The sequence below is a fragment of the Anarhichas minor genome, unplaced genomic scaffold (assembly GCF_050575085.1).
Source record: "Anarhichas minor isolate MPS153535 unplaced genomic scaffold, ASM5057508v1 ptg000161l, whole genome shotgun sequence".
In the NCBI taxonomy this organism is placed as follows: Eukaryota; Metazoa; Chordata; class Actinopteri; order Perciformes; family Anarhichadidae; genus Anarhichas; species Anarhichas minor.
This window is the reverse complement of record NW_027466607.1, coordinates 1-17,702: the sequence shown is the minus strand read 5'-3', so window position 1 is coordinate 17,702 and position 17,702 is coordinate 1. Positions and strand designations below refer to the sequence as shown.

At 44.1% G+C, this 17,702-nt stretch overlaps 1 protein-coding gene across 3 annotated transcripts in view; it reads left to right on the top strand.

Annotated features, from left to right (window-relative positions):
* LOC142943961 (outer dynein arm-docking complex subunit 2-like) overlaps window positions 1–7,374 on the top strand; it is a 40,452-nt gene extending 33,078 nt beyond the window's left edge. For all 3 annotated transcript variants that reach the window (XM_076085530.1, XM_076085528.1, XM_076085529.1), the window contains one exon: window positions 7,195–7,374. In XM_076085530.1, coding sequence (XP_075941645.1) covers window positions 7,195–7,311 — 117 coding nt within the window. In that variant the 3' untranslated portion in view covers window positions 7,312–7,374. The remainder of the gene's footprint in view (window positions 1–7,194) is intronic.
* The last annotated feature ends 10,328 nt before the right edge of the window (window positions 7,375–17,702 follow it).

The following is a 17,702-nucleotide window of genomic DNA, read 5'->3' as shown; positions in this document are numbered from 1 at the left end:
AATTGATGTCTTGTCACAGATGATCATGTGCCCGTATTTCAGCATTTTGGGGTAAAAACACTGTTATCTCCCTCTGTAGTTTCACGTAGAAGGACTTTCACATGAGAAATCTTTTTGTGGCCGCAGCCAGTTTAAATCCTTTTCCCCCTCCTAAATAACAACTGCGACATAAATTATGAAGTGGTTATGCCACTGCAGCCAGATAGTTTTTTTCCCATGTTCAAACCTCTTTAGCCCGAGCGAACCCCAAATGGGGTTCTGGCGCTCAGAACCCCTCAAAACTCAAATGCGGAAAATAGCATGATTATTAGCCAGTAGCATGTATGTGGCTAATTTTTTTTTTTCGATGAAAGAGCAACGTGTGGACAACAACATCATATAAGTCACTTCTGCCACACTCCCAACACAGATATAGGGTACTCATATAAGCAGAAAAATATCGTGGCATAAACGCACCAAATCCTGGCCCGAAATCGGCGTTATGAGTACAGTAAATCAATGTTTGTACCCTCATGCTAACGGCTACCAAGTCATGCAATGCATTTATTAGCATTAGCACACGTGGCGGAACACGTAACTAACTTCTTTTTTACGATCCGTACGAACACTAAACCGTGGTGGGCGATCAAACGTACCTTCATGCTGAACTTCGCCGAAGAAAATCGTGGGTATGCGCCCAAGTTTTCTCAAAATATGGATAATAACGTCGCGGAATTTCCGTTCCAAAGCTGTAGTCATTGCTGCCAACTGCATACTGTTGACTTCCGACTTGTTTCCAGAATAAGAGCGGTCAAGGGGGCTTGGGCGAGTGGTCAGACTGCCGGCGACCGGAAATTTCCGCCGGGGTACACGCCTCACTTCTGGCAACTTTATTGTACGAAATCTTTTGACGATCACCACCGAATTTGGCATGAGTCTTCCTAAGCCTGTGACGCGTCTAAGGAGGGGTTGTTTTTGGAAATCGACCGAGGATAGGCTGAGATCCAGCCACACACACACACATGAAGTGAGAAAATCCTACAGATGACAGCCAAAACTGGCTCTGATGATGTTATGAATATGAATATGATTCCTATTATCTGTATTTGGATGTATTGAATCATATGAGTGATAAAGAAAGTGAAATATATAGTTATATAGTGTATAAAAGTACAATGTAAGAGCAGCAACAGCTGGTTCGAAAATGATGACCTCGCCTGACTAAAACCTCTTATTATTCACTTTGTTCCACTTTATTCCACTTTAACCATTTTGTAATAACTACTGATCAGTTATGCTATGACTTGGTAACGTTTTTAGGGATTATACTGCATTATTTCAATAACCTTTTATCAATGAAAGTGCATTTTTCCAGGCGAAGCTGAATATTTTCAATTTCAGCTGTGTAATTTCTTATTTTCCTATATTAACCAGCAACATATACACAATATTACCTATCTAAACTATCTCACAGGTGTTGTGATCTGATTATATCAACAAGAATTATTAAAATCGACCTTGTAGTTACAGAACTATGGTCAGTTTTGTAGGGCTATGCTTTTTCGCTCAGAGACCTCAAAAACGGCTCAGGGCTTAAGAGGTTAAATGGTGTACTTTAGCTTGATCTGCCGTTACAGTGTATGTGGTTCAACACTAGCTATAATTGGTAGCTGGACTGAACATTGGGTGTTCCGAAAGAGTTGTGTCCAATTTACAAAAGTCGTTAAGCTGGATGCTTTTTGTAGTTCGAGCCATGACAGAAACTGGACATGCCCTCTTTGTGTGTGTGTGTGTGTGTGTGTGTGTGTGTGTCTATATTTGAAATTCTGCATGTGTAGGGGCGTGAGTGTGTGTGACATGCCACCGTTTTTAATCTGTCTCTGTGTTTGCCCTTATTAATGTACCAGTTGAGAGTTGCAACACTACTCCATAATGTATTTTTGGACTTTTAAAGAGCTTAATCACCGAAGGCCACGTAACTGCACCAGCGTTGCAGTTGTTCTTAATCTCAGACATGGAAACACAACACAGGCTGCCTCATTGTTCAGTCTGGCCTCGGTCTCAGCCGGTCTGAGGAGGGAGGCCCGCAAACTTACCTGCCTGACCCCGGAGGAAACATTACAGTGTGAGAGCTTGTCGATCTCCTGGATTCAGTGTGCGCTGCAGTGTTCTGCTCCGTGATATACAGGCTTCTGTGAGAGAGAATGTGTTAAAACAATATCCCCAAAAGTTCTTGAATAGCTTTGGAGAGGGTTTATCGAGGATTGATACAGCGCCCTGTGTCTAATTTACAGCCCCGTGTCAAAATCTGGAACTACCTCTTTTGTTATTGCAACTGTATTTCAAAGAGCTTTTCTGTGCCACTGAGAAGCTCTCAAAACATGTTCACCCACGTGTCGTATACGATTTCGAACGAGCGAAGGTCTCTCTTACTCCAAAGTAACTTTCCTCTCGAGCACACTTAATGGTGTATGGCCCAGTCCCTTAAGCTTCACAGGGGGAAATCAAGCACAGAAGAGAAAGTATTTCACACTGGAAAACACATTACTGACCCGTCTCAGTTTTTTCAGTTCACCCCTTTTCAAAGCCTTCAAATATGGTCCGGAATCAATTCAATTCTATAGTATCAAACATCTTTAAATGTAACACTTTGGATTTGTTTTGGACACGACCTGCAGTCATTCACAAGTTCTCGTGTAAATCTTCTGCCAACATATTTTCCTGCCGGCCCCCTCAGATCGGACCTTGTTCAGGTGCTCGCTCTCACAGGAGATGCATACCAGGAGAAGAGAGAACTTTGTAGCCTGAGAGGCGAATCACCCTTCGCCGTTCCATTTGACATACACCCTTGGTATCTCGCAGTTTCATACGGATGTGCTTCATTTCGTGTCAGGTACAAAATCAACAAGCTTTACATCGCTCCCAAAAGGACTGGGGGATTGTTTGCCGAGATCGTAAATCCTTGTAGACAGCTTCAGCCGGCTATTTGTATTAAAGAGGCTCTTTCATGAGAAAAACTCTGTGAAGTAAATTGATGAAAATGACAAAATGCGGATGGTAATTTTCAAGCCAATGTATGCTAGAGTGCAAGCTTTTGCCAGATCCTTGTATGTATTTTGCATGAGCACACTTCTGCCCCGTTTGTTTTATTTCTCTCTCTCTCTTACACGGCCAGGACGTCCGTTGTGGGGGGGGGGGGGGGGACGACACACATTACATCAAAAGTGAGGTGAAGGAATAAAAACCAAGCCGAGCATCACAGCGTTTACTTCTTCAGTTTCCTCGTTGCTTTAACACGACTTCAGGTTGTGGGTGTGGTGAGCAGATGACACACGCGCCGTGTGCTGCCTGCTCTGTTATGACTACCGTGTTTTTGAGGTCCATGGAGCATAAAGTTTCAGAGCCTTTTCGACCTTAAGCCTCTCTCCCCGCCATGTTCTCCTGGTTGCAGGGGCTCAGAGGAGTTCAGGCTGAAACTTTCCCCTCAAAGTCATTGATTTGAAAGCGGCCCTCCCCTCCTTTTTCCTTTTCCTCTTTAGAGACACAGAGAAAGCAGCTTAACAGTCTCTGGCTCACTGGAGGCTGCAGGGAATGTTGTTTACCTTGACTTCCCTCACCAGCTTCCCCTCAGCCCTAGCTAAACACTGCTGTCTGTTTGTGCTGTTTGCCCTCCACAGAGGAGTCTAAAACATGGGGATGCTTGAGTAGAAGGGGGGGGGTTGATGGAGCCGTAATGGCTGTCAGACCCGCACAGGGGGAATTTAAACCTGAAAACTCCTGCAGGCAGACGCGGCCCGACAGAGCGCACTTAACACCATGACACCTCCGTGTGCGATAAGGTGCGCGCGTGTGCAAATGCAACAATATGTGCAGCCCTGTCAGACTGGTACGCCCGCCCCTCCCCCTCCCCCCTCAGCCAAGGGGGGAGGCCAAGCGCGGGGGGGGGGGGGGGGGCGTGTTCCCTTCCCCAGCTCCCTTCTTGGAGGTCAGGACTCTTCTGGAGCTCTCTGAAGTGCAAAAAAAACCTCAAAAACTCACGATTCAGCTTTTCAAACGTGGGGCAAGTGTTCATGTTACCACGGTCAGGCAATATCCAACAAGTGGCGTATTATGTTCCTAGAGATCCCAGCTGGGAGGGAAAGAGCAAGCTCGGGAGAAAAGCAGCGAAGAGAGACACGCTTATCTTAGCCTAGCCGTGCGCTTTCGGGAGACCTTATTTGGCGTCGTCTGAATAACATGCTATGAGGTTGGCAAAAAACGCCGCCTCAGGCATCCTCTCTTTTCACAAAAGAGACTTGTTTAGCGAGCTGCATGTTTTCTGGAGCCGGTGGATGCAAGTTTGCTTTTGGAGGTGTTTTGGATGCTATTTTTAAAAAATCATATAAAACCCGCGGGCAAATGTTTCACATCGCATTGAGGAGGAGCCGACATCTTGGACGGCTGGGAGAATTTATTCCCCACAAAATGTGATTATAATCAGGAGGAAGGATATTATTTTCTCAGTTTTGAAACTGGACGTGTACTGTAGTTTCACAGCCCTTTTACGTGCACACACACACACACACACACACACACACAAGCTGGCTCACATCATCTTTCATCTGTTTTCCTTTTGCTGTTTATCTTTGCACTGGGAATGTCTTCTCTCTGCTTCTCCGGCTGTTTGCTAGCCACACAAACGTGCGGAGCGGCGTTTTTAAGTTTGAATGTGACGTGGAGAGGGGTCAGGGTCGGCCTCGGCTCTTCTATGACATGCATTATGAACACAGTAGTGACTGGGAGGAAAACAGATCTCAGGTTTGCCTGATAGGCGCTGATCAGCCGGCCCGTTCCCACTCCCAACTCGTCACATACGGATGCTCGTTCAATGGCCCTGCGCATCAAACTGTGGCGCTCTACATACCCCTCTAGCGTCAGTTCTGCCTGTGCAGGGCTGCCTCTAGTGGCCGTAGTAATTATGACGGGAGTAAAAGAGGAAGTCAGGTGTCGCAGTTTAAAGAGCAACAACGTCGGAATCGGGAGGAGGTTGGCATGGAGGGATGGGTCAACAAACACAGGACTTTCACCCAGAAGACCGCTGTTGTCCTCTGTGGAGTCAACATGGACTTATTTTAGGTTAGGTAAGGCGCTTAACTTACGTCACATACATAACTTACTTACGTAACTTAAGTTAAGTTCTAAACACACTTTTTTAAAGCCTAACCATGAAGTATTTCCCCCCCCCCCCCCTAAAGCTAACTAAGTAGTTGTGTTTGAATTCACAACATTGAAGTCTATCAGGACTACCCTGCATGTTAAACTAATGACGCTAAAGGGGAACCCAGTGTTAAAAAGTGACGCCAAGGGGTCCCGACCAAGCGTCCGTATCTGACGAGTTGCGAGTGAGAACGTTTTGGATCAGCTGGATAGAGACTAGGTCAGTGTCTACACACACATTTCTTTACTGAAAATGTTTCCACAAGTTGAGAGTGACATTTCATTTGTGTGAAACCGACAGAGGAATCCCATCACTTCCTATGTTGATATGCCGAGCCAGTGCTGAACAGGATGGGGAGGTTTTGAATAAGAAAGAGAGAAATTGCGAAAATGGAGATATGCCAGAAGCTTTGAGAATCATTCTGCTGCCTTTAACTAAATCTAAATCAGTGGCTCTTTTGTAGGTTGTAAAGGGGGCTTAGTTCTTGGATCATTTCCTTTTTTTTTTTTAACAGCGACAGTCATTCGACATTGTCCTCTGTGTTGCTCGGGATCAACGGGGATGTGGCATTGCTGCGCTGAAACCAGGGGAAACAATCCCGATGGTGTTCAAACAACACTTGTAAGCCTGCAGCAGCATGATCTTTGTTTCATTCAGTGGGGAACGAGGCCCTGGTATACGGGGCTTAGTAGTGCCTCAGACGTCTCAGCAGTTACTGTATTCATCAAAGCTTCATTATGTTTAGGAGCGGGGAGTCCTTAAGTGCTTACTTGAGGGATGTAATGTTGCCGTTGGTTCATTATGGATGTAAACAAGACCATCCGAAATAATTGCAAGTGTGGCTTAGGAAACCTCAGTGGCACTCCATTGTGATTTTACCCAAGGAGCACACATTGAACACATTTAGATTCGTCCATTGCACCAGAGTATTTATGCTTGCATTTACTTTTATTTTGATTCAGCCCCACAGCTGCCCACAAACATAATGTAGTGATTTCGCTGCAGATAAAATAGAGGAAAAAGAAAACCTCACCCCCTCCACAACACATGCCACTCAGTGGTATTCCATAAGTCCTGTGTGTTCCCTTCTTCGCTCATTTCTGCACAATACGCAACTCTTAGAGCGTACGAAAATCTTTTAAATGTTCGGTTTTATGTAACCCCCAAAAAAATAAACTTCCAGATTTCTGGAGCGCAAAAAAAACCTTGTTCTGCAATGAGATCTAACTGGATCCATTTACACTATACACACACTATATAATCTGACCTTTGGAGCGTCGGAAGGGCTGTCAAGTGGTGTGGTTCATGCTCAGGTTTTTAATGTCAAGCCCGCCCTGCACGACTTTCATCCGAACCAATTTACAGCAGCATGTGTGCTCGCAGCTGCAACCCCTTTGCTGCCGAGGCATGGTTTGGAAGGTGTGGTGGCGGGCGTGGGTGGCTCAGCTGTGGAGGGGACGGAGTGTGGGAGTGGTTCAGGGAACGGTGCCGGGAAGAGACTTAATTAGGCGCAGCTGAAACTGATCCTGATTAGGTCTCTTACAGCTGTATTTTAATCAACAGTAGGGACGGAGGCGAGGAGGACAGCTCGGGACGAGCACGGAGAGCACACGGCCAAGCTAGGCCGACTCCTTACAAATAAAGAACATTGTTGCAAACCGTCATTTAACCGTGTGCTGCCGTCATTGTGCTCAACAGACCCACCGTGTAGCAGGGAGCGTGCTACAGAAGGGTATAGTGGGACACACACACACACACACACACACATGCTGAACACACACACAGGGACACATGCAGCTTGAGACTGTCGCCTCACAGCCACTGTATATCTCTGCAGGCCGTGCTGGTGGAAGTGTGCATTGGCTGCTGCTGCTGACATGGCAACGTGTGCAGCAAGCTACCTGTGTGGGCGCTAGATGAGGGGTGTAAGGTGTATGAGCACACAGTTGGAAATGTATGATTCTTTGGGAATCTGTTCCTGCTGCAAACTGTAACCTCCGTCCTTTGTACTCCGACAGCCCCTCATCCACGTCATAGGCTCCGATGACGAGATGCTCCAGGAACATGCTGCCGGCTGTGTGCGCAACATCCGACTGCTGGCCCTGGCGAATAAGAAGGCTGAGTTATTTCATTGACCCTTTTATTGAGCTTCAGAGTTTGTTTTTAAATGTGTTTGGGGAGAAAAGAAAAAGCTTCAAATAAAATCTATGAGAAAGGTGTTTGAAATATAAGTGGTTTGAATATGCTTTTAAGTGTTTCAATAAAATGTTTTACCTTGATTGATGAGTCTTTATTTATTTGAGCTGCTGCTTCCGTCCTAGCGGCAAACTTTTATCCCCCGTTTCCATCAGCCACCTCATCGGGAGTTGGTACAAACATTTTAGGAAGCCCTCTTCTCGCTCTCTGACTGCGATGATAAAAATAAACGCTTCTTCTTCACGTTTGATCTCACGCCAAATACCCCATACGTTGGTTCAGCGTGAAACACTCGGCGTCCTCTGCAGTAACATTCCTTAAGTAATACACAGGAGACCGCAATATCTAAACAAGATCCACATCTGCTTAGGGTTGCTCAACATGCTTTTCTATAGTCTGGATACTTCTGCGCTTGCAAAAGAGACATTTAGACAAACAAAGTAACTTGCTGTTGGAATCTGCACCAACGTGATGTATAAATACCACACTACAATATGAACACATCAATACAAGAACAATCGATAACAATCAGGAATACAATAGTGTGCCGTGTCTCCACCGCAGATATTATGAATTTAAGCAGGATTTTGCACATTACTCAGAATTGATTTATAGTAATTTCAGATTTTGTAGGAGTATTTATTATAAATACAAAAATATATTCTACAGACAAGCTCATTATTTTCGTCAGTAAAAGCTCAAATGTTTTGCTCGTTGGAATCATCTCTGCACCAAAGTACATAGAGAGCACCAACAATAAAAGATCTAATGAAGGGTATTTGGGAAAATGCACCAAATTGCCCTGTTCTTTCCTAAAAGTACTTATTTTTTTATTTATTTTTTGCTGAATATCTTTTTTCTAGGCTATTTCATTTTCAGTATTGTACATTTTTAGACACAACGGTAATGGTGTGCGTGTGCACCTCATTGCAGCTGATCCGGTCTTGTCTGATTCTTTGGTCTTCTGTTCTTGTTTATTACAAACAGGCCATGTCAGGCTTGACAGCCTTTTGCGCAGCAGGTTTTGGTAAAAGACCGTTGGCCTGAACCACTGTTCCCCCCTCGCATGTCTGTCAGCCTCTCTGTCTCTCTGATCCCACTGTCCTGGTCCCAGTTAGCTTAGATGCTCAGCACTCAACCACAGAGGCTGCCACAAAATCTCATGGGACTTTCATCATTAATATCCGCCACGTGCTAAAATAGAAAATTAGCAAAACATTGAAAATATGTGGTTGAAAATCTTCATCACTCTTTGAAGTTTAAACACTACCAGCTGTTAGCGGGAGTCAGTGGAAGAGCGTGGAAGGAGGATGGTAGATGAGGGAGCTTATTACTCTGAAGAAGCAACTTCCTTCAAAAAAAATGAAACTAGGAGCTGAAGGAAGCCACTGACTCCAAACCACTCAGAGCAAATAAACTCACAATGATTAATGTCTCTTTAATTCCATGCGGCAAGCTTTATAACCTCTGCGACATGCTCAGTGTCAAATTTGATACTGTTTGAAGGAAAAGCTTTTAGTCACTTCAACAAACAAGGAGGAAAACATTGTTTTTTGTCTTGAGTGGCTGCTTAAAGTTTCCTTTTTTCATGCTGTGTTTTTTCTTAATTTGAGCTCCTTTTCTCTTTTACCGCTAATTTCCTAATAGTTCAACATTTCGGGGAATAGCTTATCTGATCTCCTTCCAAAAGTGAGATGAGAAGATTCATCTATGTGTTAAGTGCAGAGCTGGAGTGGATGTAGTTAGGCTAGCTTAGCATTAAGACTGAAAGCAGGGGGAAACAAAGTCAAAATATCCGCCTAGCAACACCTCTAAAGCTACCAAAAACACACTGGTTTTAGAGTTATCTATTGGAACTATTTCTTTGCAAATAAACAGTTTTTAGAGAAGACCAAGAATTAATTTCAGAAAGTAACTTGAGGCCCATACTGAACACCCATCTTACTCTTGGTAGTAAAGTATTATAATAAATATAAACTATTTAACAAACCATGCAAGTTCAACCTGTTATCACTCCCAATACGTCAAATACTTGTTCAGTGCTCCTCAGCAACGACGCACAGAGGCACTCTTTATCGTCTGTATGCGACGCACCGGGCTTGCAACTAACTCCAATGTAAACACAACCCCGTCCTTATTACCTGCTCAAAGCAACTGATGTATTATAAAGTGTGAGATAGTCCACACAGAGAGACTGGAGGGGTGATGGATGGGTCGAACAAACACACGCACAAAGACTTGTCAAGGAGCCCACTAGTTTGTGTCCCGTGAGAAACTATAAGAAAACGTTGACATTTATGATGTCAGTCGTTAGTAACGTGGGTTGTTGGTCATGTGAGTTGTTAGGGTTGTTAGTCGTGTGACTCGCATGAGTCGCTAGCTCGCTAGTCATTTGAGTCGGTTAGTCAGTGAAGTTAATGTAATGCAGTGGTCAAGGACGTCAAGGAAGTGGTTTTGTTGCCTAAACCTAAACGTCCTGTGAGGACGTGACATTTCTTTTGAAAAGACACTGCGTGAAACGAGTGTATATTAACATGCTTTCCCTGAAACGTCCATAGTTGATGCTAGAGGAGTACTGGGATCCCTCTACTAGTCTCCATTGGTACAGTGGTAGGATCCCGATGAATACACAGGGGCATGTAGATGTACCACAGCCCACCCTTTTAACCAGTAGTGTGTCGTTCCAGCGAGCCCAGACCCTTAAAAGAGCCTGATATGTCAAAGAGATAGAACAGTATGAATGGACAAGGTGCTAACCACGATGCCGCTGTATGTTCTTGACACTCACCCCAACAAACAAGGCTGCCAACAATGTGTGTAGAGTGTACGTGGACCACAGTGGGAGGGTCTGTTCCCACCTGCTTGTAAGCTTGGGAGATGCACTCACAAAGCCATCCTGCCAGGTGTTTCTTGGATAGGGCTTCACTGGTCACACCATCCCTGAAGCACATGAACAGATGTTAATTTCCCCTGATGGGGGTTGTGCGTTCAACATAAAATGCAAATGCACGAATTGGGCAAAACAGATGTTACTTTGCCTCCCTTTACCCTACATATTGCGGAAGACAATAACCCTCGACCTGACAAAACTCCTTAAAAGGGATATGGTTTGAGGGTAGCCCCGCTGGGGTCGTGAAGCATCAAGCAACTGGGGTGCATCAACAGTGTGGTTCGTTCACATACTCTCTTAGCTGAGGTCAGTGCAAGCAGCAAAGGTGTCTTGAATGACAATGCGTTCAGAGAGGAGTGCTCCAGAGGCATCAAAATGACCCTTCACCAATACCTCGAGCACCAATGGCCGTTCCCACTTCAGGGAGAAGGCATGCATCAACGGGCGCTGTCTCCTGACCCCTTCAAAGAACCGCTTTACGAGATTCGACCAAAGACCTGTCTGTCGCCAAAACCCTTCCAAAACCCTTCCTGACAGGAAGACATGGCTCTCTATCCATCAAACACATTTGAACCATCTGCATAGGACAGAGGTTCTAGCCTCCTTTCTTCACACCAGTGTTGAAACCCTGACCACTTGCCCTGTAACAGTGGTGGATCTTGCTCTTGCTACCTGGATTGTCTGCACCACCGGTACAGACAGTCCAGCCCTCCTCAGCCTGTCCCTCTCAGGAGCCCAGCCTGGAGAGGACGGCCCAGATTGGGCAGTGTTGTGCCAAAAAGGGCCACAGCAGGCAGTTGATGTTGTGTCGGTTGGCAAACAGACCCACTTTCGCTTTCCCAGCTCGGGAAAAAGTTGCAATTGCAGACTGCTTGCAGCAGGGCCGTATGTCTGTGGTCTGACAGAGGGGACTCAGCCTGCATGCGCCCAGCATAACCCCCAGATACTGCTCCCCTTGTACAACCAGGCTATCCCCTGGGCAAGACGCAAGAATATCCTGTGTTTCGAAACCACCTCTGGCTGAACCAGTTTCAGTAACCACTTGATGGCTAACATATGGAACGTCTTGTGGGCAATGCACCTGTTTAGGATGTGGAGATCCGTCCCAGGAAACAACGGGCACTGACAATGTTCTTGAAGCAGCAGAGGTAGGCAGTCAGTGGTATAGTCAGTGGCACAAAGACAAAAAGGATAGTCTGGCAGCAGTGCGTGCTGCTTTATATACTGTTGGTACTATTTGGGTTGGCCCGCCCTGATTGGCTCGCTATGCTTATGTAAATTAATTTGTACTTGTGATTGAAGGAGAGTATTACCCAAAGAGTACAGTAGAGGGTGCAGCCTGTGTGAGTTAGAACCAGATTTTGCAAATGTAATGTAAACAAGAAACTTTTGTGAAGAACTCTGCACATTTGCATTCTATCATGTCTCCAAAACTTGCTGAGGCTTGATTTGCAATATTTACAACTCTTGTTGTAAAGAAACAGTGCTTGAATACCCTCTGAACCTGATGTTAAACCTTGTAGAGCACAGGGGAGACGCTGAAAGGAAGTCGCAAGTTGGTTTCAGACACCTGGCTGTCCGGCCCATTGGTCATAAAGCCACAGTTGAGTGTATTAGCCGAGCCACAAACCCTCTCTAAGGAACAGAGACTGCCACTTTTTTTTGCCTGGCAGTTTGACACAGGGACATTATTCACGAGAAATTAGAGGTTATGCCTCCATGCCTCGGCACAGGCAGCAATTACGTCCGGTTCTGGCCTTTCTGGTCACCATTTAAGATCTGACGCTTCCCATCGCTTCACGGAAGGGATGGAAATAGTGGAGGGACATCCCTGATGTTGTTGCTCCTGTTTTGAGGGAAAGTGTGGGCCCTGGCATCTGCCACACCCCTGTATCTCAGCTGGTATGTCTCACCATTGACCTGACCTTCACCCTGTCCACAGAGGTTTCCCATAGGCCAGGCTGATGTATGCAACCACATTCAAGGACTCTATTATGCATTACACAAGATTTACGTGTGTAAATGTCCTTTCTACAGTCGTGAAAATTGTCTGTCCACATTTTGGGTCGACAGAGTATATATATGGCTTATTTTTTTACAGTCAGGCAGTCCTTCAGAGAGTGAGCTGTGTATTGTGATACTAGCTCAATTGTTTTAAAATGGATGGAAAAGTTTTTTTTTTTAAAGATCCCACATCTCCTCAGGCGTCCTGCAGCAATATTTCATAAAAGAAACTAATGACCAGTAAAAGTTCTTTCCAAATATTAGAAGTGGCTTTCCGTCCCCTTCAGTGTCTAAGGACCGTTTTTAATATAAAACCAAACTGCAGCACAGGGTTAGCTTGCGATGTTGCCATTAAAAACATGCACGTACACAACGGCCTCTCAGAGCTCCATCCAAACACAGAGCAGTGCTCTCTGGTAGCGGATGAGGGGGTGAAAACAGTTTCTGTTCTCAATCTGTAAATTAGCTTTAATATCATTACAGCATGCTCACACCACCGGGTCTGTTCCAGTTAGCCTCGCATGTCGTGCTCTCACGCTGTTTGCTGCCTCTCTGCATTCGTTTACGTCTAGCAGTTGCTCACAATATCCCCTAATTTTGCACTCCTAAGGGGGTCAAAGTGATGTCCTGAGATCCCCCGTGAATTTCTCAGTGGTTTTTAAACACTTTTTTTTCTGCACTAATCAATTCTGACATTCCCTTCCATTAAGTGTAAATAACAAGCTGTTATGACAATAAATAAACAGAGAAATATGCAGGCAAATACCACAGGGTCTGGGTTGGATTTCAAGGCTGCTAGAGTCCAAAAAGGTCTCAAAATATGAATAATGGCTTCTGGTCCTTACAAGCATTAGGCTCGTAATAAACGTACCTTTCTGAATTCCATTCTGATTTTATGTTTTCAATGTTTTACACACGCAATAATTGTATTTTGTACATGCCAACAACAATCCCTTTTGTGCTGATTCGTGTGTTTGCTTTTGCTATGCGTAAGCACATTAGACACAAAACAGTACTGAGACAGGAGTCGCATGCTGGATGACAGTTAGCAAGCTCAGAGAATTTGTTTTCTTTATTTAATGAAATGGTGTACAATCATGGGAACAAAAAGCTTGGAGTGTCACTGTGAGTCACTAGAACTAGCCAGGCAGGCTAGCGAATTAGCGGTTAGCTCACCAGCTAAGTAGTTTGCCAGCTAGCCCTTAGTTACTACGTCACCAAGCTTTTAGAACTACGTATTTTGAAAAGGCGCCGGGACAAACTTTGCTGTGCCTCTTTCTGCTTTGACACGGCCAGAAGCACTGTGGGCCTTGATTTGCAGAAACATCTAAAAGCAACTTTTTTTCTTATCAAAACGCTGACATTTTCCAGCCATTAATGCAAGAGGCTGAGCAGATTGGAGGAGGCTCCATGCGGGACTTCTGTTAGATTAGTCATCCTGGCTCATCCTGACCTGTTACGGCACTCAACATCTAAGCATTTCTAATGAAACAGTCTTTACTCACCGGATCTGATGTCCGTTCGTTATAGTCAGTGTGAGGTGGAGGAGGGGGGGTTAGGATATGCCTGTCAACCACATTAACAGATCATAGCTTTTTGTTCTGTACCTGACCTTGAAATTGAGGAAATTGTGAAATCTTAGACACCACTGCTGATTTGATGAAACTTGGAAGGTATGACTCTAGCCTTAATGGAATCACACTGATTGGCCTCAAAATGTAACTGCATCTTTTTTTTTTTTTTTTTACATGTTTGCATTTATTTTTTGTATGCTGATTTACTGTCTTTCTCACTCTGCAACCTTCTTTGTAATGTCACATGTGATGATGTTCATAGTACTTTTCAGCTTTGTGTTCACAGAAGATTTTGTATCACCTGCAGCCTTTCTGGACCTTTCCTTCTTGCAGTTACATTAAACTGGAAAGGAGAGCACACTGATAGCCAACAGGCAGTTATATTAATCTGCAGACAAAGGATATTGTCGAGTAAAGATGCTAAAAAATGCCAAGTTCCTCACACAGCAGACAGTGATGAGTTGGCACACGCTCCCGGCTGCACAGCTGTGAACCATAAGCCCGGCCAGGTTTCCCTTGCTGGATCATGAACCAACCTGAGAGCTCCGTATGGCACCCCACCAAAAATTATATTATTCTAGAGTTTTCATCACAGTCTTTTCATCAAGCTATCACAACTCTGGACCTGAGGGGAAGACATGCAACTGGGGGGAATAGCACCAAATCATCAGCAAGGCATTATAGAACATCCTATTTTAATCTGCAGCTGATTGCCTGCTTTGAGGCATGAGCGCAAAGTACAAAACTGTGGTACACGCTGCCGACTTGAGTTTCTTCACAAAATTAAGAGTAATATTTGTAAAGGTGGTCGATTGGGCAAATGTTCAAAATGCATTTTTCTGCTTTGGTGTGGAGTTGTATCCTCTTTTTTGTGGCGTTCTCTTCCTTAACTCCAATGTTTCCAAAGTCCTGCTTTAACTCTGACATTAATAAATGTCCTTTCCCACCGCGCAATGCATAAATAACACCCCGTTCCAGTCTAGCTCACTGCTGTCTTGCTTCGCCCAAGCACTCCCAAATACTTCAGAGCTTTGCAACTGCTTGCTCACAAAAACAAAAATACCTGGACACTCAACAACCAAAGATTGCACGACCAGAATTATAGAGGCGATGACACTCGAAATAACTGAAAGGTTTCACCGAAGTTTTCACACTGGCATTATAAATGACAAAGAGTCAAATATGCCTCTTTGTTATTCTAACATGAGTGAGTAGTTCTGGCAAGGCTTAGGCGCACAAAACGCACGCTTTGTCTGACTTACTTCAACTTGGATTGCCAGTGCAAGAAAATCACAGAGGGTCCGGTCCACAATGAAGGCATGTTCTCTGACAGATGTATCCATCACCTTCGTGTACACTGGAAACTGAACTGGCACCTACTCCCTCTGAAGTACTGTGTGCCTACCTAGTAGCCATTCGTGTATTCTTGGAAAGCCACATTTAGAGAGACAACAGAGGATAGGAGGGTTAGAAGAGTATTGGGTGTTCCAAGTTGCAATTATTCCCCACTGTAATTTCAAGGAGCAATTCCAGTGACTTCTAATGGCACTTGGTTTTGACTCTTGATTACTTTCAGTAGACATGGACAGATAGCACACATTTCAACTGGCTGATTAGTGTCCTAAATGTTTAAACACCCCCTGAAAACAGTAATTGGGTAATTTTAAACAACCTGCAAATTTTTCCTCAGTCACATTTTCCACCAAAGCTGGCAAACTATTGAACAAATATGTCTGTGGCTTTACAAGTAGTCCGCACACTACGGTACGTAATTCCAATTTGGTTTACATGGCGAAATAAAGTCCAAGTCTGGAGTGAAAACATCATCTTAAATGAGGGGCAGATTATGGGTGCAGAGACTGAGGTTTTAGAAAATAATTTAGATTGTAATGGCGTAAGGTGTTGACATTGAGCTAACGCTGAATTCACGTAATGGCCACCTTTCATAGCCAGATCCTTTAATACACATTGAATGATGAAGTACCCCGGGGCAAAAACAGGGTGTTGCCTGCTGGATCCATGATGTATAATGAATGTCTGCTTTTCAATTTTACATGCACTGTCCTCAAAAAAGACACACAAGTCTTCCATTTAGAGGCTGCTGATCTTATGCTGCCTCCTCACTACAATATCTTATTTATTCAAAAGCAGAGACATTTGATTTGCACCGTTAGTGGTGTGTTTTCTGTAAAAGGGATCAGAGTTAAATTGGAAGTTTAAGGAGAAAACAAATGTTATGAGTGCATGGAAATACAACTTTAACTACAACCGCCCCAGGCCAGACCAAACCCTCATACAAATGAACTCCAGGAGATGTGATATAATACGATTCAAGACTGAGCATGTAGGCTACAAAAAACATATACAGAGATTAGATGCAAGAACAGAGCAAGAACAACGTCTTCTCAGAAATACACTGACGTAGTGCATTTAAATGAAATCGTCTTGGATGGAGGAGGTAGGGTGACGTTAAACTGAGGTTTCCTTCCCGGCATTGTATGAAAACAAAGCTCCAGATGTTGGGATACAGAGTGTAACATATCTAATATTAATCAGTATATGGATATATTGGAGATTTGGGCCTTTATTAAAGGGATACTCCACTGATAACACAATTACAAAGTTTAGGAAATATCAGTGACCTATAAAAAACAAAACAATGGTCAGTTCATTTCAATTGAATCAGCAGATTCATTTACAAGGGCAACATAAAAACGCTCAAAGAAATCTTTTGTGCGTCTTCAACTTTGACACAAAAGTTTGCACTGTTGAACAATAGCAACCCATCTTGACAGTGCTGACCTTTGAGGGAACTGAGAGCCGATGAGTCCAAAAAGGACAACTCTATTGTTGCTTATTAGCTGTGTTTCATCATCGGCTTTTATGTAACCCTCTCCTGCCAGAGTACGGTCATAAACTGCTCCATAAAAGTTGAATGGGCAATGAGGCAGGAGTCGATGGTGCAAATACGTCTCTTGAATAGACTGTGTCCTGTTAGAAACCGACCTAACAAGCTTGCTGGTTAGCAAGCTCAGTGAGCTTGTTTTTCCTCCCTTCAGTAACTCTTTGTTGAATTAAATGATTGAAACGGCCCAGCAAGGACACAATAGAAAGAAGCTTAGAAAGCTGTTGTGAGTGACTAGTGCTGGAAAGTTCCAGGCTTACTGACGTGTTAGCTGTTAGCTTGCCAGCTACAGTAGTTTATCAGCAGTTCTTTAGAACCACATATTTAGATGCCTGGATGAACGCTGCTGTGACCAGCCTTTAAGTCCTCTTGCATGGGTCACACACTAAAAACACTGGGTTCTTCACTTTCCCTGCAGCCGTTCAATAAGATCTTTCACTACACTCCCTTTGCCTGGTAAACAGCGCACATTTCTTACTCCACACCCCCAGTTCGTAGTCTTCCCAAGCCCAAGCTGAGATAACCCTGATGACATCACTAATACATCATCAAGGTTACTTTCTGAGAATTAGCCAATCTCCTCCAAAGCCACAGACGGCATCAAATTACTGTTTTCGCAGGCTGAAGTGTAGTTTCTCTTTACGTCGAGTCAACTGATTTTGATGTGTAAAACTTGTGGGGTGGCCCTTGAACCATGAATAAGACTGTAAATGATTTTTGTATTGATAGGCTCTAATGGCGGTCTCATTTTGTGTATTTAAATGCGTGGCATATCCCAGAGTTCCTTCTGTAAAAGTTATAAGTGTGAATTATTTTTAAGCTCCTGTATCGCTTGAGCACATAAATTGCCAATATCTGCACACTGTCTCGGCTGTCTGCAACTCCAGACTTAAAATATTGGTGTTTGGTGCCAGTCTTCGAAAACCATTATTGGTCAAACCCAAGTGACCAGCAGAA